Below are 23,761 nucleotides of genomic sequence, written 5' to 3'. Positions count from 1 at the left end.
TCTAGGATGCAGACCATCTGGCCCTGGGGATTTATCTGCCTTTAATCCCTTCAATTTACCTAACACCACTTCCCTACTAACATGTATTTCGCTCAGTTCCTCCATCTCACTGGACCCTCTGTCCCCTACTATTTCTGGAAGATTATTTATGCCCTCCTTAATGAAGACAGAACCAAAGTAATTTTTCAATTGGTCTGCCATGTCCTTGTTCCCCATAATCAATTTACCTGTTTCTGTCTGTAGGGGACCTACATTTGTCTTTACCAGTCTTTTCCTTTTTATATATCTATAAAAGCTTTTACAATCAGTTTTTATGTTCCCTGCCAGTTTTCTCTCATACTCTTTTTTTCCCCTTCCTAATTAAGCCCTTTGTCCTCCTCTGCTGAACTCTGAATTTCTCCCAGTCCTCAGCTGAGCTACTTTTTCTGGCTAATTTGTACGCTTCTTCTTTGGAATTGATACTATCCCTAATTTCTCTTGTCAGCCACGGGTGCACTACCTTCCTTGATTTATTCTTTTGCCAAACTGGGATGAACAATTGTTGTAGTTCATCCATGCAATCTTTAAATGCTTGCCATTGCATATCCACTGTCAATCCTTTAAGTGTCATTTGCCAGTCTATCTTAGCTAATTCACATCTCATACCTTCAAAGTTACCCCTCTTTAAGTTCAGAACCTTTGTTTCTGAATTAACTATGTCAGAACCTTTGTTTCTGAATTAACTATGTCAGAACCTTTGTTTCTGAATTAACTATGTCAGAACCTTTGTTTCTGAATTAACTATGTCAAGAACCTTTGTTTCTGAATTAACTCATTAACTAATCACCCCTCATTCTTTTGAATTCCTGTGAGTACAGACCCAGAGTCATCAAACACTCCTCATACGATAAGCCGTTCAATTCTGGAATCAGTTTTGTGAATCTCCTTTGAACTCTCTGTATATCACTCACATACAGTATATCATGAAATTTGTTTTGTTTTTGCAGCAGCAATACTGTGCAATACTTAAAATTACTACAGTTCTGTGCAAGTCTTAGGCACCCTAGCTATACATTTGTATATAAGACTTTTGCCCAGTATTGTATATAGATTTGTGGGGAGCTGCAAAAGGAAGGATGGGATAGCGAACAACAACAGGAATTCTGCAGATGCTGGAAATTCAAGCAACACACATCAAAGTTGCTGGTGAACGCAGCAGGCCAAGCAGCATCTGTAGGAAGAGGTGCAGTCGACGTTTCAGGCCGAGACCCTTCGTCAGGACTAACTGAAGGAAGAGATGGGATAGCGAGGTGTTTTTCAGTCACAGAGAATGTCACTCAGTTTCAGTTTGGCTGATTCAGTACAGTGAACGGTGAAAATTTAACTGAAGAAATTCCACACAGCTGTGGGGTAAATGGGTATTATCATTGTAATTGACGACATTGCAGACTTGGGAGGGAAAAAAAGAGATTGGCGATCAGGACAAAAATCTGCGGTACACAACGGTTGAGGATTCTTTGGGAAATGGATCAATAATGCTGGTTTAAAAGAATGTGACTACTTGAGAAACAAATGTTTGTAGTCTGATAGGGGTAAGAAAGGAAGCTAGATTATCCTTTCAGCGTGAATGAAAAAGGGAGCTGGAGGCAAGTCACGTAGAGGATAACAGATTGGAGAAGGCCCAAGGGTTGATCAGAGCGAGGCTAAATATATATTGAAGTTGAGGCAAAAATTCCATGGAAAGCTTGAAGGCCAATAGCAGATGGCATTCTATGACAGTGATGAGTCATGTCACCAGATGCATTTGGGGCTTGGAGTAATCAAGCTGAATTTATTCCTCTTGTCCAGCTTGTCTGAGATGGTGCTGTCACCCTGCAGCCATCTGTGGGTAGGGTGGCAAGTTTGACGTGGATTACCAGATTAGTCTTAATTTAAAATGTTCTGATGGATGAATTTGAAAAGACAGCCTGCACATCATCATATTACAGCCTCTGTGCTCTTTATCTGCTAATCTTGTTATCGGTATACAATGATAGATACTCCAAACTGGACATGGCAACTAAATCATTATTTTGTGAGCGTTTAAACATGTAGAAAAAATTATTATTTATTAGTATTGTTCTGCCATGTACCACTTGTTATCTGTCGGCGAATTATATGATTGTGTTGTGACGCTGTCATTGGGAGGCATGAATTCGGTTTGTTTCCTGCCTCCTGCAATGAATGATCACTGTTGGATTTGGGATTTAGGTTTTCGGAGGACTTTTTGAGATGGACATTTTATTGCATATGTGAACTTGAGGTTGGTGCACCTAAGCAGTTAGAAAATATGTGCAATCACTGGAATAATTTCAGGACAGAAACTTAATCCTGAACTATCCAAAGCTGTTTAAAACTCTTGATCTCGTTAGTACCTTTTACTCTCTTCCAGGTATCTTTTCCTTTGAATGACCTGGTGGAAGCAATGATAATTGCTTCATTGAAACATCTTGCTGTGTTATACAACTTGTGGTCAGCAGGGGGAGTGCCTGCATCACCTGCTGCTGTGTTATGGGGCACTTACTAGCTGCTATTTCCATCATTACTGCCACCTACTGAAGAATTGCCTTTGCTGTATTTGTCCAATCTGTTACCATTATTGTTCAACCTTTTTCCCAAAAGCTTTTCATAAATTGACTGAAATGACTTTTCAGAAACAAAGGGAATAGTCAATCAGGAATGTAAATACGCTGGATTCTGGTTAATTGTGCCATTGGTTAATTGGGCAGTCGCTTATTTTGTTTGTTTACGTATTTAGCGGTACACATGGTGCAAGCCCTTCTGCTCCTTTCAGCCATCCCACAACCCCAATGATCTAATCATGGGACAATTTACAATGACTGATTAACCTACCTGGTATGTCTTTGGACTGTGGGAGGAAACTGGAGCATGTACAGAGACTCTTTACAGGCTTGCAGAATGGTACCAGAATTGAAGTCTGACCTCCGGAATGCCCTCAGCTTTAATAGTGTTATGCTGACCGCTATGTTTCCATAGCGCATTTGGGATCACTCTTAAAGAAGAAAATCTAATTGAGAAAATAGCCAGATCCCTTCATTTATTTGGGTCACTGTGCCACTTAATTGGGGCAGGAGACTGTTGCCAAACAGTTTCTAAGTAGCATCAATTGTGTTTACTTGTAGTAATAATAGTAAGTAATTCATTGACCCCGAGTGGAAAATTATTTCATGACAGCAACAACATTTAAAAACACACTTAGCAATAATAATAAATATAATAATATTGACTAATAATAAAGTACAGAATAATAATATACACAATAATAACTTACCGATGTGCAATCATAATGTACAAAATAATAAAACAGACGATTGTGTTATGATGTGTGTTCTCCTGTCGCGCAGAGATGAACTGTTGTATACGCTCATTGCATTTGGTAGTAAATATTTTCTGTAACGATCCTTGTGACAGAGGAGCTGAATGAATCTGTTCAAAAGGGTGCTCCGCTGCTTATTTAGTAGTTCATGGAGAGGATGTGCCATATTGTCTATTATGGATAACAATTTGTTTAGTGACCTCCTCACCACCACTAGCTGGAAGGAGTCTGGGTTATAGCTGAGGACAGATCTAGCCTTTTTGATGAGTTTATTAGTCTTTTTGCATCACCAGCACCGATGATGCTCCCCCAACATCAAGCTGCAAAGAAGATTGCACTCACTACAATAGACTGGTAAAAGATCCTGCTGCCCACTTTGAAGGATCTCAGCTTCCTTAAAAAATAGAGTCTGCGCATCCCCTTCTTGTAAACAGCCTTGGTGTTGGTTTTGCAGTTTGTTGTTGGTTTTCCAGTCAAGTTTGTTGTTGAAGTGAATACCCAAGTATTTGTACTCCTCCAACACCACAACTTCTTTTCCCAGAAAGTATATGGGATTCGTCACAGTTCTCTTCCTCCTAAAATCAATCACAATTTCCCTGGTTTTGGCCACGTTCAGGAGCAGGTGATTGCTCCTGCACCACTCCACAAACTTGTCCGCTAGTCCTCTGTACTTCGACTCCTGCCCATCTCTGATACACCCGCCACCGCAGTCATCCGACCACTTCTGCAAGTGACAAGACTCAGATTTGTACTGAACGTCTGGGGTGTACAGCGTGACCATTAGACACTGCACCGTGCTTCGAGCATCAGTTGTGTGTGCTTTTGATATGTTACCCATTTGGGTCGACCTTCGAAAATCTAAAAAACAGTTCAGGCGGTACAGTTTGTCATTGGTATTTAGTGAGATATATGCAGTAGGACAGTCCTGAACTGTTTTGCTCACTGCCATTTCAGGCATTTGGGCTTGGCGATCCCAGGAACAGCTAGGAATACTTCTTCAGCAAGTTAGGAACTATGAAGAATTTAAAGATAGCGGCGATCATTAGACACTAGAATACTACAGCACAGTACAGGCTCTTCAGCCCTCGATGTTGTGCCGACCCATATATTCCTTAAAAAAAATGTACTAAATCCACACTACCCCGTAACCCTCTATTTTTCTTTCATCCATGTGCCTGTCCAAGAGGCTCTTAAATACCCCTAATGTTGTAGCCTCCACCACCATTCCTGGCACCCACAACCCTCTGTGTAAAAAAAACTTACCCCTGACGTCTCCTCTAAACTTCCCTCCCTTAACTTTGTACATACGCCCTCTGGTGTTTGCTATTCGTGCCCTGGGAAACAGGTACTGGCTATCCATCCTATCTATGCCTCTCATAATCTTGTAAACCACTATCAAGTCCCCTCTCATCCTTCTACGCTGCAAAGAGAAAAGTCCCAGCTCTGCTAACCTTGCCTCATAAGACTTGTTTTCCAATCCGGGCAACATCCCGGTAAATCTCCACTGCACCCTCTCCATAGCTTCCACATCCTTCCTATAATGAGGTGACCGGAACTGAACACAATACTCTTAAGTGTGGACAACAGGAATTCTGCAGATGCTGGAAATTCAAGCAACACACATCAAAGTTGCTGGTGAACGCAGCAGGCCAGGCAGCATCTGTAGGAAGAGGTGCAGTCGACGTTTCAGGCCGAGACCCTGACCCTGAAGAAACGTCGACTGCACCTCTTCCTACAGAGGCTGCCTGGCCTGCTGCGTTCACCAGCAACTTTGATGTGTGTTGCTTGACTCTTAAGTGTGGTCTAAAAACCAGAGGTTTGTAGAGTTGCAACATGACCTCTCTACTCTTGAACTCAATCCCCCTATTAATGAACCCTAGCATCCCATAGGCCTTAACTATCCTATCAACCCGTGCAGCGACCTTGAGGGATGTATGGATTTGAACCCCAAGGTCCCTCTGTTCATCCACACTCTTAAGTAACTGACCATTAACCCTATACTCAGCCTTCTGGTTTGTCCTTCCAAAATGCATCACCTCACACTTATCCGGATTGAACTCCATCTGCCACTTTTCTACCCAACTTTGCATCCTGTCTATATCCTCTTGTAACCTTCGACAACCTACAGCTCCATCCACAACTCCAATCTTCGTGTCATCCGCAAACTTACTCATCCATCTTTCCGCCTCTTCATCCAAGTCATTTATAAAAATCACAAAGAGCAGGGGTCCCAGGACAGATCCTTGCAGCACTCCACTAGTCATCGACCTCCAGGCAGAAGACTTTCCTTCCACTACTACCCTCTGCTTTCTTTCTGTAAGCCAACTTTTTATCCAAACAGCCAAGGTTCCACTGATCCCATGCCTCATGACTTTCTGGATGAGTCTCTCGTGGGGGACCTTGTCAAATGCCTTGCTGAAATCCATGTAGACCACATCTACCACCCTACCCTCATCAATTTCTTTTGTTACCTTTTCAAAAGACTCAATTAGGCTCGTGAGGCACAACCTTCCCTTCACAAAGCCATGTTGACTATCCTTGAGTAGACTGTACTTCTCCAAATGCTCGTAGATCCTATCCTTAAGAATCCTTTCCAATAGTTTGCAGACCACCGACGTAAGACTCACTGGTCTATAGTTCCCAGGATTCTCCCTATTACCTTTATTAAACAAGGATACTACATTTGCCATTCTCCAATCCTCCGGCACCTCCCCTGCAGCTAAAGAGGATTCAAAGATTATAGCTACTGTTCCAGTGATCTCTTCTGTCACTTCCCACAGCAACCTGGGGTATATCACGTCCGGCCTTGGGGACTTATCAATCTTGATGTTTTTAAGAAGATCCAACACTACTTCTTCCTTAATCTCCACATTGTCCAGCACACAGGCCTGTTCTATTTTGACCTCACCCTGATCAAGGTCCTTTTCACTTGTGAATACTAAAGCAAAGTACTCATTTAGGACCTCCGCAACCTCCTCCGCCTCCAGGCACATGTTGCCTTCTTTATCCTTTAGCAGCCCCGTCTTCATTCTTGTCATCCTTCTGTTCTTCACATACGCATAGAATGCCTTGGGGTTCTCCTTAATCCTACATGCCAAGGCCTTCTCATGCCCCCTTCGAGCTCTCCTGAGTCCTTTCTTAAGCTCCTTCTGGGCTACCCTATATTTCTAATGAGCCCCTCCTGCTTCCTGCTTCTTATATCTAACATATGCTTCCTTCTTCCTCTTGACAAGTTACCTCATGCGTTTCGTCAGCCACGGTTCCCTTTTCCTGCCATTTTTGCCTTGTCTCAGTGGGACAAACCTATCCTGAACCCAGCACTTGTGGTCCCTAAACTTCCACATTACTTCTGAGCTTTCACCCTTGAACATCTGTTTCCAATTTACTCTCGCTGGTTCCTGCCTCATCCCTTCATTGTTAGCCCTTCCCCACTTAAGCACTTCCCCATTTTGTCTGTTTTTATCCTTTTCCATTGCTATGCTGAAGCTAAGGGAGTTGTGGTCACTGTCACCAAAATGCTCCCCCACCAAGAGGTCTGCTACCAGACCAGGTTCATTACCCAGAACTAGATCCAGTATGGCCTCTCCTCTCGTCGGCCGATCTTTCATCCTGAAAGTTACAACGAAAATGAAGGTTATCCATTATCTGCACTAGATGTCTACGCTGATTTTGTTCGTTTCCTATTAGGCAAAAGAATGTGGCAGCATATACCGGATGAATTCCTCTCGATAACTATTAGGAACTAATACACAACTTTATAGTACAGTCGTAGTATTGGTAGTGTTCTAATTTGTTCTGTATTTCATTTAAATACGTAACTTATTACTCAATTAAACAGTTGTTTGTCCTTTTTTTAATGTACCTTTTAAAATATTTCCATGAAGCTTCAGCTAATTGAGGCAGCCGTTAACTGGGTGAAAATGTACTGGTCCTGATGTCTCCCAATTAACTGTAATCCACTGTACTAAAGTAGCACACCAATGAGCTGGGGGAACCCTTCATGAGTCCTGATGAAGAATCTCAGCCCAAAACGTTGGCTGTTAATTTTACTCCGTAGATGCTACCTGGCTTGCTGAGTTCTTCCTGTTACTTTGCTTGATGCCTCAGAATTCCCACATCTACAGTTTCTTGTGTCTCTGTAAATACTAATGGATGGTTTTTTTTAATATATAATTTTTATTGAGTTTTCAATTGAATACATGAGAAAATAATATCTACCCTCCTCCCTCCCCTTAACCCTCCCCCCCGATATATACTCCTACCTAAAGAGAAAAGAAAAAAAAGAACCGCCTGAATATTGGAAGGTTTGCACATGCTCCATGGGATTAAAAATAAATTTGATATATATTTGTTACTTTCCCCAAGGAACCAAGATCTTCATCATCGGAGCTGTAAATAAGGGCTCCAAATATTCAAAAATGTTTGATATTTATCTCTTAAAATCTAAAACATTACTTAGCTTCTCAACTCTCATATATCCCTGGGGAATCTCTTTGAACTTCACTATGTTGCTATGTGTTTCCTTCCCAATCATCCAGGAACAAAAAAAAAAGATACAAAAAAAGAAAAAACAGAATACCCCCCCACTAATGTTGTGAATGAAAAGATACACAACACTACCCCCCTCCATTGTGCGGGTCGTGGCTATTGCCACGCTTGCACATGTGAATAACGTAGCGATTGGTCAGTGTTTCTTCCAGCTCCCCCATAACAAAAAATTATATATATATATAAAAAAATTAATGTCATTATTCCCAGCTAATATTCCTCAAATTTTAACCTTTCTTCCCCTCCCTCATATAATTAATAATATATTTATATATTCATCCGCCTAAAAATCCAACAGGCCTAATCCTTGATCCAGTCATCATCTTCAATCCATCTCGCACCCTTGGGTTTATTCTTGTATCTGGTGAATATTCAAAGAATCTCAAACAAACTCCTCCGCTTTCCGGTAATCGTCAAAAAATCTTTAAGGTTGCAGGATAACGCAATATAAATTGATAACCGTGATCCCATAGGGCTTTTTTCACTGGATTAAATTTCTTCCTTCTCTTCAGAAGTTCATAACTTATGTCAGGGTAGAAAAAAATTTTCTTCCCTTCTATCATCAGTGGCCCTTTTCTCTTCTTGGCAGCTTGGGCAGCCGCCTGTAGAATCCTTTCTTTGTCTTGAAATCTTAAGAATTTTATTAAAATTGATCGTGGATATTGGTCATCTTGTGGTTTTGGTCTTAGAGCTCTATGTACCCACTCAATTTCAATTGGTCGGTCTTCCTCTTTCATTTGCAAGGTTTTCGGGATCCATCTTTGAAAAAATTCTATTGGATTATCTCCCTCTATACCTTCTTTAAGACCAACAATTTTAATATTATTACGTCTACTAATATTTTCCAACACGTCCACTTTCTCCAAGAGTCGATTTCTTTCCGTGTTCCAGACAATCACATCATTTTCTGTTTTTTCCACTCTATCGTTAATATGCTTCATTGTTCTTTCCATCTTCTGAAGTTTCTTATCCATTTTATCCTGTCTTTTCATAGCTTTATCATAGCCCATCTTCACGTCTCTAAGCTCTGTTCTTAACTTTCTTAGTTCAGCCGTTAATTGCAATAAAGCCACTCTTATGTCTCCGTCGTCTCCTTTACTTCCAGTCTCTTCCAGGTCTTCCTCCTCCTCTTCATCTGTATTCTCTGCGATATCCAATTCTGACTCCGAGTCACTTTCAGTTGCAGTGGCCGTCGGTTCTTGTAGTTTAAGTTGTGTCAATTTGCGCATGCGTACTTCTTTGTGCATGCGCAATTCCGGCATCTTCTTCCGAGAGTCCGCTACCGCCGCCATTGCTCCCTGTTCTTCTACGCCAGAGATAAAATACGTCTCCTCCGAAGGAGATCCAACCTGAATCCGAGGCTCCATCGCTGCAGTAGGCCCTTTTTTCTTCCCATCTCGCGGTGACTTCACAACAACAGACTTCTTCTGTTGTGGTTTACGAGGCATATCGTAGAGTAGTCTTACGAAGTTTATAAATAGTTTTTGGAAAGTATTTATTAACTTTACTTTGTTTAAACGGTACTTTGCTGATTTTTTACGGGAGAGCTGGATTTACACGTCTCAATCCCACGTCATCACGTGACGCCCCCCTAATGGATGATTTTTAAACAGATAAATATTTTTCTTCAAATATTGTTAACTTGGAAACTATTATGCTCACTTTTTCCTTCGGAATACCAATGACACCTAGACTATTTGTTGTAACAGTGGTTCAAAGATTTAAAGATTCAGAGTCTATTTATGATCAAATACAGACTCTGAGATTTGTCCTCCTGCAAGTAGCCATGAAACAAGGAAACACCGTGGAACCTGTTCAAGAAACGTCAAACACCCAACATGCAAAAAAAGAACAAATTGCGCAAACAGCAAAAGGCTACTGAACAACACACAGAATATCAAACATCAAACCAGGAGTCAAGTAGTATTCAGTTTAGTTCTGTTCAGCGCCGCACCACACCACTAGCAGGACCATTCTTCACCAAAGCACCCGGCCATTTCAATTGTCCAGATCAAACTGCTCAAAAGCGACAAAAAGAGAGTAACCAGAATCCAGAAACAGATGCAACATAAACCTGAAGTGTTCCCCAGAATGAGTCCACTTTCTCGCCAATCAGTCCTTGCAATGTGGATCCCAAGGCTCCTGCACTTTCCTCCAACAGCAGCTAGCAAGAGGGGCAGGAAAACCAGTGAAATGCAGACAGACGGCGACGAACATCCACCCATCGTTCAGTCTCATCTTCACTTGAGACCCCAGTCTATGAGAAGTAATGGAGTCGACCATGGGCTTGCAGGCTGCAAGCTTCCAGGCCTTCAGGCTGCACACTCCGCTCCAGGCCTCATCGAACTCACATGGAGACAGCAAGGTGCCTGATTGCTCAATTGACCCAAAAGTGCACCATCAAGATGCAAACCACAGGTTCCAATTGCATGTAGCTTAATAGAATCATACAGTCGGCCCTGCGTATCCACGGGGATTTGGTTCCGGGACCCCCCCCCCTCACGGATACCAACTTCCGCGGATGCTCAAGTTCCGTACATAAAATGGCATAGTATTTGCATATCACCTACGCACATCCTCCCATACACTTTAAATCTAGATTATTTATAATACTTATATATACAATGTAAATGCCATGTAAATAGTTGTTATACTGTATTGTTTAGGGAATAATGACGAAAAAAAGTCTGTACGTGTTCAGTACAGACGCAACCATCGTAGCTCTTCTGGGAACGCTGATGCTGCCTCGGCCGATTCTCCCGTGATCTTTAAGTTCTTGAGGCTGTAGCGCTTTACATAGCTAGCTAGCCAGCCATCCCTTACTAGCCTTAAATTCCTTTTTATTTTCTTGGCGAGAGACAGCACTTAGCCTTTGAGGAATTGCTTTGACCGATTAATTGCTTTTTATGAGCCATTTTTTCACATGAACAAAGGGTGCACACAACACAAGTAGCGACCGAACGAGACTTGAGGCGAACACTGCTCAAACAACGAGTGTTGGAGAGAGAACTTCCGGGTTTTTTTCCGATCCCATGGAACCAATCTGTGGTTGTTTGAATCTACGGATACAGAGGGCTGACTGTATTTGAAAGAAAATTAAGTAAAAGAAGTAGTTTGTGAACTGTCTGTAGGTCGTTGCCATTGGTGACATTGTTCGTTGGTGCAATCAAGACAACTCATTATTTAAGCAAGATTATTTTTTTATGATATTCATCTGCAAGGAAAGCAATAATTTTTTTGTTCAGTAAGTTAGATATATTCATTCGCCTGTGGGATAATGACTCACTTCAAACTGATGGGACAAAAGATTATCTGCAGCTATAGGAGTTTTGGGTGAAATTTGGTCAAATGTTTTCAGTCAAGTTCCCAATCTGTTTTTCTATCAGTCTTTTCTTTCCCGTTCTGTATTAGCTCTTTGTCAGCAGTGTTTTGTTTCTTTTTCGCTCTCAATCTTATGAGTTCATGTTCTTCTGTGGCCACTTCCTTTCCTATCATGGTTACTTGGTCCATTCCCACAATCTGTGTTTTTCTATTTTTGGCTTATTCCTATATCATTGATGATTGTGCCCTAAACAACCTGGTATTTGGAACAAAATATGGAGGATGAGCAGGTTTACTGTAACGTCTGAGGCCCTTAAGCTCAAACAGAAAGGAATGATTAATGGTTAGACCTGATGGAGGGTCTCGGCCCAAAACGTTGGTTGTTTAAATAGAACATAGAATAGTACAGCACAGTACAGGCCCTTCGGCCCACAATGTTGTGCCGATCCTTAAACCGAACCTCCCATTTAACCAACACACATCAAAGTTGCTGGTGATCGCAGCAGGCCAGACAGCATCTCTAGGAAGAGGTGCAGTCGACGTTTCAGGCCGAGACCCTTCGTCAGGACTAACTGAAGGAAGAGTGAGTAAGGGATTTGAAAGTTGGAGGGGGAGGGGGAGATCCAAAATGATAGGAGAAGACAGGAGGGGGAGGGATGGAGCCAAGAGCTGGACAGGTGATAGGCAAAAGGAGATACGAGAGGATCATGGGACAGGAGGTCTGGGAAGAAAGACAAGGGGGGGGCCCAGAGGATGGGCAAGAGGTATATTCAGAGGGACAGAGGGAGAAAAAGGAGCGTGAGAGAAAGAATGTGTGTATAAAATTAAGTAACAGATGGGGTATGAGGGGGAGGTGGGGCATTAGCGGAAGTTAGAGAAGTCGATGTTCATGCGATCAGGTTGGAGGCTACCCAGATGGAATATAAGGTGTTGTTCCTCCAACCTGAGTGTGGCTTCATCTTTAGAGTAGAGGAGACCTCTCCCTCTCCCTCTCCCTCTCCCTCTCCCTCTCCCTCTCCCTCTCCCTCTCCCTCTCCCTCTCCCTCTCCCTCTCCCTCTCCCTCTCCCTCTCCCTCTCCCTCTCCCTCTCCCTCTCCCTCTCCCTCTCCCTCTCCCTCTCCCTCTCCCTCTCCCTCTCCCTCTCCCTCTCCCTCTCCCTCTCCCTCTCCCTCTCCCTCTCCCTCTCCCTCTCCCTCTCCCTCTCCCTCTCCCTCTCCCTCTCCCTCTCCCTCTCCCTCTCCCTCTCCCTCTCCCTCTCCCTCTCCCTCTCCCTCTCCCTCTCCCTCTCCCTCTCCCTCTCCCTCTCCCTCTCCCTCTCCCTCTCCCTCTCCCTCTCCCTCTCCCTCTCCCTCTCCCTCTCCCTCTCCCTCTCCCTCTCCCTCTCCCTCTCCCTCTCCCTCTCCCTCTCCCTCTCCCTCTCCCTCTCCCTCTCCCTCTCCCTCTCCCTCTCCCTCTCCCTCTCCCTCTCCCTCTCCCTCTCCCTCTCCCTCTCCCTCTCCCTCTCCCTCTCCCTCTCCCTCTCCCTCTCCCTCTCCCTCTCCCTCTCCCTCTCCCTCTCCCTCTCCCTCTCCCTCTCCCTCTCCCTCTCCCTCTCCCTCTCCCTCTCCCTCTCCCTCTCCCTCTCCCTCTCCCTCTCCCTCTCCCTCTCCCTCTCCCTCTCCCTCTCCCTCTCCCTCTCCCTCTCCCTCTCCCTCTCCCTCTCCCTCTCCCTCTCCCTCTCCCTCTCCCTCTCCCTCTCCCTCTCCCTCTCCCTCTCCCTCTCCCTCTCCCTCTCCCTCTCCCTCTCCCTCTCCCTCTCCCTCTCCCTCTCCCTCTCCCTCTCCCTCTCCCTCTCCCTCTCCCTCTCCCTCTCCCTCTCCCTCTCCCTCTCCCTCTCCCTCTCCCTCTCCCTCTCCCTCTCCCTCTCCCTCTCCCTCTCCCTCTCCCTCTCCCTCTCCCTCTCCCTCTCCCTCTCCCTCTCCCTCTCCCTCTCCCTCTCCCTCTCCCTCTCCCTCTCCCTCTCCCTCTCCCTCTCCCTCTCCCTCTCCCTCTCCCTCTCCCTCTCCCTCTCCCTCTCCCTCTCCCTCTCCCTCTCCCTCTCCCTCTCCCTCTCCCTCTCCCTCTCCCTCTCCCTCTCCCTCTCCCTCTCCCTCTCCCTCTCCCTCTCCCTCTCCCTCTCCCTCTCCCTCTCCCTCTCCCTCTCCCTCTCCCTCTCCCTCTCCCTCTCCCTCTCCCTCTCCCTCTCCCTCTCCCTCTCCCTCTCCCTCCTCCCTCTCCCTCTCCCTCTCCCTCTCCCTCTCCCTCTCCCTCTCCCTCTCCCTCTCCCTCTCCCTCTCCCTCTCCCTCTCCCTCTCCCTCTCCCTCTCCCTCTCCCTCTCCCTCTCCCTCTCCCTCTCCCTCTCCCTCTCCCTCTCCCTCTCCCTCTCCCTCTCCCTCTCCCTCTCCCTCTCCCTCTCCCTCTCCCTCTCCCTCTCCCTCTCCCTCTCCCTCTCCCTCTCCCTCTCCCTCTCCCTCTCCCTCTCCCTCTCCCTCTCCCTCTCCCTCTCCCTCTCCCTCTCCCTCTCCCTCTCCCTCTCCCTCTCCCTCTCCCTCTCCCTCTCCCTCTCCCTCTCCCTCTCCCTCTCCCTCTCCCTCTCCCTCTCCCTCTCCCTCTCCCTCTCCCTCTCCCTCTCCCTCTCCCTCTCCCTCTCCCTCTCCCTCTCCCTCTCCCTCTCCCTCTCCCTCTCCCTCTCCCTCTCCCTCTCCCTCTCCCTCTCCCTCTCCCTCTCCCTCTCCCTCTCCCTCTCCCTCTCCCTCTCCCTCTCCCTCTCCCTCTCCCTCTCCCTCTCCCTCTCCCTCTCCCTCTCCCTCTCCCTCTCCCTCTCCCTCTCCCTCTCCCTCTCCCTCTCCCTCTCCCTCTCCCTCTCCCTCTCCCTCTCCCTCTCCCTCTCCCTCTCCCTCTCCCTCTCAACTAAATACCACAAACTGAACTTTACTCAACATCGTAAGACTGTATCTTTTTACCCCTAGACTTAAAGAAGCTTGGTTTTCATACATATATATTCCACACTTACTTTTATATATAATCATTGCTAACCTGTTTGATTTATCTATATTTATATTACTGTATTGCGTAGTTACTAATAAATATTAGTAGTTTATAGCAATACTGGGCTGCAAAGTGGTTTCTATTTCTGCTAGTTCTTTATTCCTGTCACGTGGTAAGTGACACAGAGAATGCCACTCAGTTTCATAGTGGCTGATTCAGTGCCGTGAAAGGTGAAAATTTAACTGGTGAAATTCCAGCACATAGCAGGATGGATGGGTATTGTCATTGGAATTGACAACATTGCAGAATTTGGAGAGAAAAAAGGAGATTGAAGGACAGGGCAGCTGAGAAGTTGTCAACCTGATGTAGGCTTTCAACCTGAAACTTTTCCTCCAACTCAGCTCCTCCGGCAGATATATGCAGTCACTTGTGTCTCTCTTCTATTTAAAGACTTTAATACCCTTCACTTTAAATTAAGATTATGATTGCCTGATTTTCTTCCGTCACATGATGTCAGATTGTTTTGAAAAACTTCTGCGAAACTTTAAAGATGCTGCATTAAAGCAAGCTGTGGTTACTTAATACATTTAAGAAAATATGTGATAACCCTGATGTAGAGAAGATATTTCTGCTCGTGAGAGAGTCCAGAGTAGGCAAGCTATTCCAGTAGATGTGGTTCAACTGCTATGGCAATTGTTGCAAACAGAGAAAGTCGTCAATCTGAAACCATAACTCTTGTTTCTCTCCACATGGATGCTGTTTGACTTGTGGATTATCTCCATTATTTTCTGTTTTTGTTAGAGGTTTTCATAATCTGCATTTTTTTGCAGCTACCATCAGGCAGGAGGTACAGAAGCCCAAAGTCCCACATCACTAAGTTCAAGTTCAAGAGCAGCTGCTTTCCTTCAACTATTTAGTTCTCGAACCAAACAGCAAAACCCTTGAGTAGCACTATGATCACTCATATAGCAACACTATGATTACTTTGATCAGTTTCCACAAATTTAGCTTTTTTTTTATATAATAAAAATTGTGTATAATCTATGTTTAATTTATGTTTTTCCTGTGAATGCTACTTATATGATACCCTGTGCCTGTGACACTGCTGCAGGTATGTTCTTCATTGTACCTGTGCATACATGTACTTGTGCATTTAACAATAAAATGTTTGGAAGATTGCTGGCCTCCGAGTCTGTAGAATTTTGATCTTGCCAGGGTGGAATGGATGAGCTGGATAGCCTGGATGTATTTTTCAATTTGTATGTAGAGCTGAAATAATTTTGTTTATAAAGAGTGAGAAGAACTCTTCTTTCTTCCTTTGCAGATGTTGCCCTGGTGGACAATACGATGTGTTAACATTCACCAGCAGTTACTGGCAGAGCGCTCTTCTCAACTCTTCACCATTACTCAGTGCTGCATTGACAAAGGTACAACTTCCTTGTAGTTTTGGGCAATAAATGAAATCCACATTACCTGTATGGGAGGGGAAGAGAAAATTCTGTTCAAAATCCTTGCCTTCGTTGAAGTAAAAATTTAAATGAAATTCAACATTGTTCACTCTGGATTCCACTATAGTACAAGAAAGAATGACTGATGTGCACTTGCTTTTAACATAATTTTGCATTAATTTTTTTAACAAAACAATATTCAGTTGTTGAATGATATTTCGGAACAGATGAATGGTCATTGTCTGAAACATTAACTTTTTTTTTGAAGAGGCTCTCTAATCTGTGAATATTCCTAATACTTTCTATTTTTCCTTTGCATTTCTGGCACCTGTAGCATTTTGCTTTTGGATTATCATCAGTTTTTTATGTATGATTTGTTAAGTTTCTATGCATATATAGATTGAACTAACACACACAAAATGCTGGAGGAACTCAGCGGACCAGGCAACATCTATGGAAAAGAGTAAACAGTCAACATATGGAAGAGTCTTCACCCAAAGTGTCAACTGTTTACTCTTCAGACACTGCCTGGCCTGCTGAGTTCCTCCAGCATTTTGTGTGTGTTGCTTTGATTTCCAGCATCTGCAGACTTCCTCTTGTTTGTGGATTGAGCCAGTTTGGTGTGTCTCCTGATCATTGAGGAAAACTATGATAAACTATTTGAAAAGAAGTATTAAATTTGCAGAATGCTTAAGTAAGTGGCAGATGAGTTTTGATGTAGTAACTATGAGGTGGCACATATTGGTATGTTGGAAAAGATCAACTACACACAGGAAAATGGAGTCCAAAAGAGGTAGGGAAGCAAAGTGTCAACAAGATTACCAGTCTTAATATAGCCACTGCAATACCAGTGGGATTTTTTTTTAAGTATTAATTTCATTTACTTAAAGTATCAGAGTAGCCAGGTTATCTGTTGGAGTGGTATCCTTGCTGCTGTCAGTCTGGCTGTTTTGTAGAATTGTTGTCACAGGATTGTATGTTCAATTATAAATTAAGTCCCCTATCTGGGCTGGTGATCATTGTATTTTTCAGTGGGTGTCAAAGCCATTGTTCTTCAGTCTCAATATTACAAAGCTGCCGTGGGAAGATTGGAGAGTTGTTCTCGAAGAAATGAGATCAAATGGACCTTCATCTAATCCTGTCTTTTAGTGAACTAAAGACAGTGGAAGGATTTGATGCTTCGTAACTGAGGCGTTTCTGATACCTGTCACCTGAATAAAGCTTTTTTTTTGCCATTCTTTTATTCTCATTTGTCATTGAGGAAGCTGTTTTATTGGGGATTAGCTTTTTCTCAACCCAGGAATGAATCCGTGTGGAAAGTTCCCTGTCTGTGAGAGGAGTCAGGGGGTTAGTGGAATGTGTTTTATATTCCTCATATACCATACATAAATACAATAACGTGATCGGCTTAGCTACCTTATTACTTTCTTGTTTGGAACTGAAGTAAGGCATGTGCCAGCGTTGCTTCCTGGAAGCTGCTGCTTTTTGCTGAAAAGCATGTATAGCATTTTTTAAAGTGTGCCAGGAGGACATTCCAGATCTCAGATTGTACCGTAGTTTAATGACCTCCTTCCAGGGGATATATATCTTGCTTATTTATTCAAAAAAAATGCTCTCCTCTTGTGTTGGAGAACACACTTACTCTCACTTTACTGATGTTGTACTGATATTCCTTTGCTATTTCAATATGTCTTTCTTTTCTTTCGCTTGGCTGCTGCCTTTAAGTCCAGTGCTTGAAAGGACCCCACCCTCCAAGTCCTGGTTACTTTGGCTTCTTCCTTTCCTTTACTAGCACCACTGCTGTGATTAATATGCATTGAGGTCAGAGTTTTTAATGATGAAGCTGTTGTATGACAAAAGATTGTCACTTCTGCATAAAGGCACCTCGAGATACTTGGTTTTTTGTCTTTGTCTCTTTTGAATTTCCTACTCATTTTTGTTGTCTGTTTCCTTTTATAACATTGATTTTGAAAATTTAGTTCGCATATTTTTACTGATTTGTAACAGAAAGGCCCAATGAATATTAGTAATGTGATACAAATTTACTTACTCCCTTTTCTACCTTAAATTTCCTGCCCCCACACACACATACTTCACCTCCACACCTCATGATACCATGATTTGTTTAGTTTCTGGATTAATTACTGCAATTTGCATTGAACACATGCATTATACAAAGCAGTAACAGGATAATTTCCAATACCTGTGAAAAATGACTAGACATTGGAGCTGATCTTCTTTAAGAATGTAAAGACATTTCATTCAATAGTTCCATTTAATATCAGAGAATGTATACAACATACAACCTGAAATTCTTACTCTCTGCAGACATCCTTGAAACAGCCCAAAACCCCAAAGAGTGAATGACAGAAAAAAGATGTAAGCACCCCCAAAACCCCCTGCCCCCTCCCATGCATAAGCATCATCAACCCTCCCCTCCATCTCCCCCGACTTATTCTAGCAAAAAGCGTCAGCGCTCCCACCTCTCACCATGCCAGCAACAGCAAAGCCCACAAAGGGAGACCATGGTCTACAGTACATCAAAAGTAACTGTTCACTCTCAACATTTTTGATATCCCACAGGGCAGATGAGAGGTTCTGTGGGAGAGATCGAGAATCCCGGATGGTCTGTTGCTTCCCTGGTGCCAGGGTCCGCGCTATCTTGGGTCGAGCTCTCGGTATTCTCAGGAGAGAGGGTGAGCAGCCAGATGTCGTGGTCCACGTGGGGACCAATGACATAGATAGGAGTAGGGATGAGGTCCTGAAGAAGGAATACAGGGAGTTTGGAAAGAAGTTAAAAAGCAGGACCTCAAGGGTGGTAATCTCGGGATTGCTGCCTGTGCCATGAGACAGAGAGGGTAGGAACAGGAAGTCATGGCAGATGAATGTGTGGCTGAAGAGTTGGTGCAGGGAGCAGGGGTTCAGATTTCTGGATCGTTGGGATCTCTTCTGCTGAAGGTCTGACCTGTACAAAAAGGACGGGCTTCACCTGAACTGGAAAGGGACCAATATCCTGGCAGGCAGGTTTGCTAGAGCTGTTGGGGAGGGTTTAAACTAGTTTGGCAGGGGGGGTGGGAATCAGAATGTGAGTGTAGAGATTAGGGTAGAAGGACAAGGGCATGATGCTATGTGTTCTGAGTTGGTGAAGAAGGACAGGTGGAGGACAAAACATAAATGTAGCCAGTTAGAGGGGTTGAAATGTGTCTATTTCAACACTAGGAGTATTAGAAATAAAGGGGATGAACTTAGAGCATGGATCAGTACGTGGAACTACGATGTTGTGGCCATTACCGAAACTTGGCTGGAGGAAGGGCAGGATTGGCTGATGCAGATACTGGGGTTTAGGTGTTTTAAGAGGAATAGGATGGGAGGTAGAAAAGCGGGGGGGAGAAGTAGCATTACTGGTCAGGGATAGTATCACAGCTATAGAGAGGGAGGACGCTGCAGAGGGAGTGTCCACTGAGGCAGTGTGGGTGGAAGTCAGAAATAGGAAGGGCTCAATCACTGTGCTGGGAGTAGTCTATAGGCCCCCAAATAGCCCTCGGGACACCAAGGAGCAGATAAGCAGGCAGATTTTAGAATGGTGCAGGAAATACAGGGTTGTAGTTATGGGTGATTTCAACTTCTCTCATATCGACTGGCACATCCTGACTGCAAGGGGGATAGATGGGGCTGAATTTGTCGGGTGTGTTCAAGAAGGATTCCTGACACAGTATGTGGACCGGCCGACGAGAGGAGAGGCCATACTGGATCTAGTTCTGGGTAATGAACCTGGTCAGGTTGCAGACCTCTTGGTGGGGGAGCATTTTGGTGAGAGTGACCACAGCTCCCTTAGATTCAGCATAGCTATGGAAAAGGATAAAAACAGACAAAGTGGGAAAGTGCTTAAGTGGGGAAGGGCTAACTATGAAGGGATGAGGCAGGAACTAGTGAGAGTAAATTGGAAACAGATGTTCAAGGGTGAAAGCACAGAAGTAATATGGAGGAAGTTTAGGGACAACTTGTGCTGGGTTCAGGATAGGCTTGTCCCACTGAGACAAGGAAAAAATGGTAGGAAAAGGAAACCGTGGCTGACGAAACACATGAGGTAACTCGTCAAGAGGAAGAAGGAAGCATATGTTAGATATAAGAAGCAGGAAGCAGGAGGAGCTCATAAGAAATATAGGGTAGCCAGGAAGGAGCTTAAGAAAGGACTTAGGAGAGCTCGAAGGGGGCATGAGAAGGCCTTGGCATGTAGGATTAAGGAGAACCCCAAGGCGTTCTATGCGTATGTGAAGAACAGAAGGATGACAAGAATGAAGGCGGGGCCGCTAAAGGATAAAGAAGGCAACGTGCCTGGAGGCGGAGGAGTTTGGGGAGGTCCTAAATGAATACTTTGCTTCAGTATTCACAAGTGAAAAGGACCTTGATCAGGGTGAGGTCGAAATAGAACAGGCCTGTGTGTTGGACAATGTGGCGATTAAGGAAGAAGTGTTGGATCTTCTTAAAAACATCAAGATTGATAAGTCCCCAGGGCCGGACGTGATATACCCCAGGTTGCTGTGGGAAGTGAGAGAAGAGATCGCTGGAGCAGTAGCTGTGATCTTTGAATCCTCCTTGGCTGCAGGGGAGGTGCCGGAGGATTGGAGAATGGCAAATGTAGTTCCCTTGTTTAAAAAATGTAATAAGGAGAATCCTGGGAACTATAGACCGGTGAGTCTTACGTCGGTGGTCTCCAAACTATTGGAAAGGATTCTTAAGGATAAGATCTACAAGCATGTGGAGTAGTACAGTCTACTCAAGGATACCAAAGGTAGGACTATATATGGGGGGGGGGGAGGGTTAAGGGGAGATTTTATCTTTTCATGTATTCTTTTTGAAAATTTAATAAAAATTATATAAAAAAAAAGGATCGTCAACATGGCTTTGTGAAGGGAAGGTCGTGCCTCACGAGCCTAATTGAGTTTTTTGAAGAGGTAACAAAAGAAATTGATGAGGGTAGGGCGGTAGATGTGGTCTACATGGATTTTAGCAAGGCATTTGACAAGGTCCCCCACGAGAGACTCATCCAGAAAGTCATGAGGCATGGGATCAGTGGAACCTTGGCTGTTTGGATAAAAAGTTGGCTTACAGGAAGAAAGCAGAGGGTAGTAGTGGAAGGAAGGTCTTCTGCCTGGAAGTCAGTGACTAGTGGAGTGCCGCAAGGATCTGTCCTGGGACCCCTGGTCTTTGTGATTTTTGTAAATGACCGGGATGAAGAGACAGAAAGATGGGTGAGTAAGTTTGCGGATGACACGAAGATTGGAGGAGTTGTGGATGGAGCTGTAGGTTGTCAAAGGTTACAAGAGGATATAGACAGGATGCAGAGTTGGGCAGAAAAGTGGCAGATGGAGTTCAATCCGGATAAGTGTGAGGTGATGCATTTTGGAAGGACAGACCAGAAGGCTGAGTACAGGGTTAATGGTCAGTTACTTAAGAGTGTGGATGAACAGAGGGACCTTGGGGTTCAAATCCATAAAGATCGCTGCACAGGTTGATAGGATAGTTAAGAAGGCCCATGGGATGCTAGGCTTCATTAATAGGGGGATTGAGTCCAAGAGTAGAGAGATCATGTTGCAACTCTGCAGATCTCTGGTGAGACCACACTTAGAGTATTGTGTTCAGTTCTGGTCACCTCATTATAGGAAGGATGTGGAAGCTATGGAGAGGGTGCAGTGGAGATTTACCAGAATGTTGTCTGGATTGGAAAACAAGTCTTATGAGGCAAGGTTAGCAGAACTGGGACTTTTCTCTTTGGAGCATAGAAGGATGAGAAGCGAATTGATAGAGGTCTACAAGATTATGATAGGGTGGATAGCCAGTACCTGTTTCCCAGGGCCTGAATAGCAAACACCAGAGGGCGTATGTACAAAGTTAAGGGAGGGAAGTTTAGGGGAGACATCAGGGGTAAGTTTTTTACACAGAGGGTTGTGGGTGCCTGGAATGACTTGCCAGGGATGGTGGTGGAGGCTAAAACATTAGGGGTATTTAAGAGCCTCTTGGACAGGCACATGGATGAAAGAAAAATAGAGGGTTATGGGGTAGTGTGGGTTTAGTACTTTTTCTTTAAGGAACATATGGGTCGGCACAACATCGAGGGCCGAAGGGCCTGTACTGTGTTGTAGTATTCTAGTGTCTAGTATCCATGGAAATAGTGATAAAATTGTTGTGGAAATAAACATTAGAATGATTCACAAATCAAAATGAAAACTATACACATTAAATTATACAAATCTTATTTAAAATTATCATTTTAATTATTGTAAGTTGACTATAGCTTCTGTGGAATACATTTTAGTGGGATATTTAGTGGCCATATGTTGAACATTCAGTCAGATATTCAGCGAAATCTCTGATGTATTTATGTGCATTGCTGCAGTTTGTGTGTTTTTGCACTGATACTCTTTAATTTAAGGAAAGGACTAGAACTTACACAGGTCTCTCACAACCATGATACTTTAAGGTTCCAGTGTTGAAATGCAGTCACTTGTTTCAGTGATGGGAAATGATGGCCAGTTTGTGCACAGCAAGTATGGTGATGACCAGATAAGCTGAGGGATAAATATTAAAGTTCAAAGTTAATTTTATTGTCAGGGTGCATACAGTATTTGTGACCACATACAACCCTGAGATTTTTTTCCTGTGAGCGTACTCAGCAATGCTGTAAAATAGTATCTATAACAGGATCAATGAAAGATCAAGTAGAGCATAGAAGACAACAAACTGTGCAAATGCAACTCTAAATAAATAACAATAAATAATGAGAACGTGAAATAACAAGATAAAGATTCCTTAAAGTGAGATCATTGGTTGTGGGAACATTGAGCGACATAGATGTGGGAACATAGATGAGTGTAGTTATCCCCTTTTGTTCAGGAGCCTGATGGTTGAGGGGTAGTAACTGTTCTTGAACCTGATGGTGCAAGTCCTGAGGTTCTTGTACCTTCTACCTGATGGCAGCAGTGAGAAAAGAGCATCGTCTGGGTGGTGAGGATCTTTGATGATGGATGCTCCCTTCCTGTGACAGTGTTTCATGTAAATGTGCTCAGTGCTTGGGAGGGCTTTACCTGTGATGTACTGGGCTGAATCCACTACCTTTTGTAGGATTTTCCATTCGATGGTATTGGTGTTCCCATACCAGGCCGTGATGCTGCCAGTCAATACACTGTCCACGACACATCAATGGAAGTTTGTGAAAGTTTTTGATGTCATGCCGAATCTCCACAGACTCCTAAGGAAATGGAGGCACTGATGTGCTTTCTTTGCAATTTCATTTAGATTAGATTAGATTAGATTCAACTTTATTGTCATTGTGCCGAGTACAGACACAAAGCCAATGAAATGCAGTTAGCATCCAACCAGAAATGCAAAGAATAGTGTTATTTACAAAATAACTGCGAATAAAAATTAAGTGCTACAGCACACAAATATAAAAGTACTGAGACAGTACAATATGGGTACAATACTGTTTAGCACTATGATGTGAGATTCAGCAGGGTCACAGCCTCAGGGAATAAGCTCTTCCTGTGCCTGCTGGTGCGGGAGCGGAGGCTCCTGTAACGCCTACCAGATGGGAGGAGAGTGAAAAAGTCCATGGTTAGGGTGAGATGCATCCTTGATAATGCTTTTTGCCCTGCCCAGGCAGCGTTTATGGTAGATGTTCTCAGTGGAGGGCAATTTGGTGCCAATAATCCGCTGGGCAGTTATCACCACACGCTGGAGTGCTTTGCGGTCCAATACGGGACAATTGCCAGACCACACTGAGATGCAGTTGGTGAGTATGCTCTCAATGGTACATCGGTAAAAATCCGTCAGTGTCCTGGGACAGAGGTGAGCTTTCTTGATGCTCTGCAAGAAATAAAAGCGCTGTTGTGCCTTTTTGATCAGGATGGAGGAGTTCAAGGACCAGGTGAGATCCTCGGAAATGTGGACACCAAGGAATTTGAAGCTTGATACACGTTTCACTACAGCTCCGTTGATGTTGATATAGATGGGAATGTGGGTGTGGCTCTTAGCATGCCTGAAGTCCACAATGATGGGTCCAGAACTCCAGGAATAATTCCC

At 44.0% G+C, this 23,761-nt stretch overlaps 1 protein-coding gene across 2 annotated transcripts in view; it reads left to right on the top strand.

Annotated features, from left to right (window-relative positions):
- ttc27 (tetratricopeptide repeat domain 27) overlaps window positions 1-23,761 on the top strand; it is a 299,781-nt gene that overhangs the window by 34,702 nt on the left and 241,318 nt on the right. For both annotated transcript variants that reach the window (XR_010018883.1, XM_063055545.1), the window contains exon 5: window positions 15,556-15,658. Coding sequence is in view for 1 of the 2 variants with exons in the window: in XM_063055545.1 (XP_062911615.1) it covers window positions 15,556-15,658 (103 nt within the window). In the remaining variant the exon portion in view is untranslated. The remainder of the gene's footprint in view (window positions 1-15,555; window positions 15,659-23,761) is intronic.

This window comes from Mobula hypostoma, chromosome 8 (assembly GCF_963921235.1).
Source record: "Mobula hypostoma chromosome 8, sMobHyp1.1, whole genome shotgun sequence".
In the NCBI taxonomy this organism is placed as follows: domain Eukaryota; kingdom Metazoa; phylum Chordata; class Chondrichthyes; order Myliobatiformes; family Myliobatidae; genus Mobula; species Mobula hypostoma.
The sequence above is the reverse complement of the archived record's forward strand: the minus strand, read 5'-3'. Positions and strand labels throughout refer to the sequence as shown.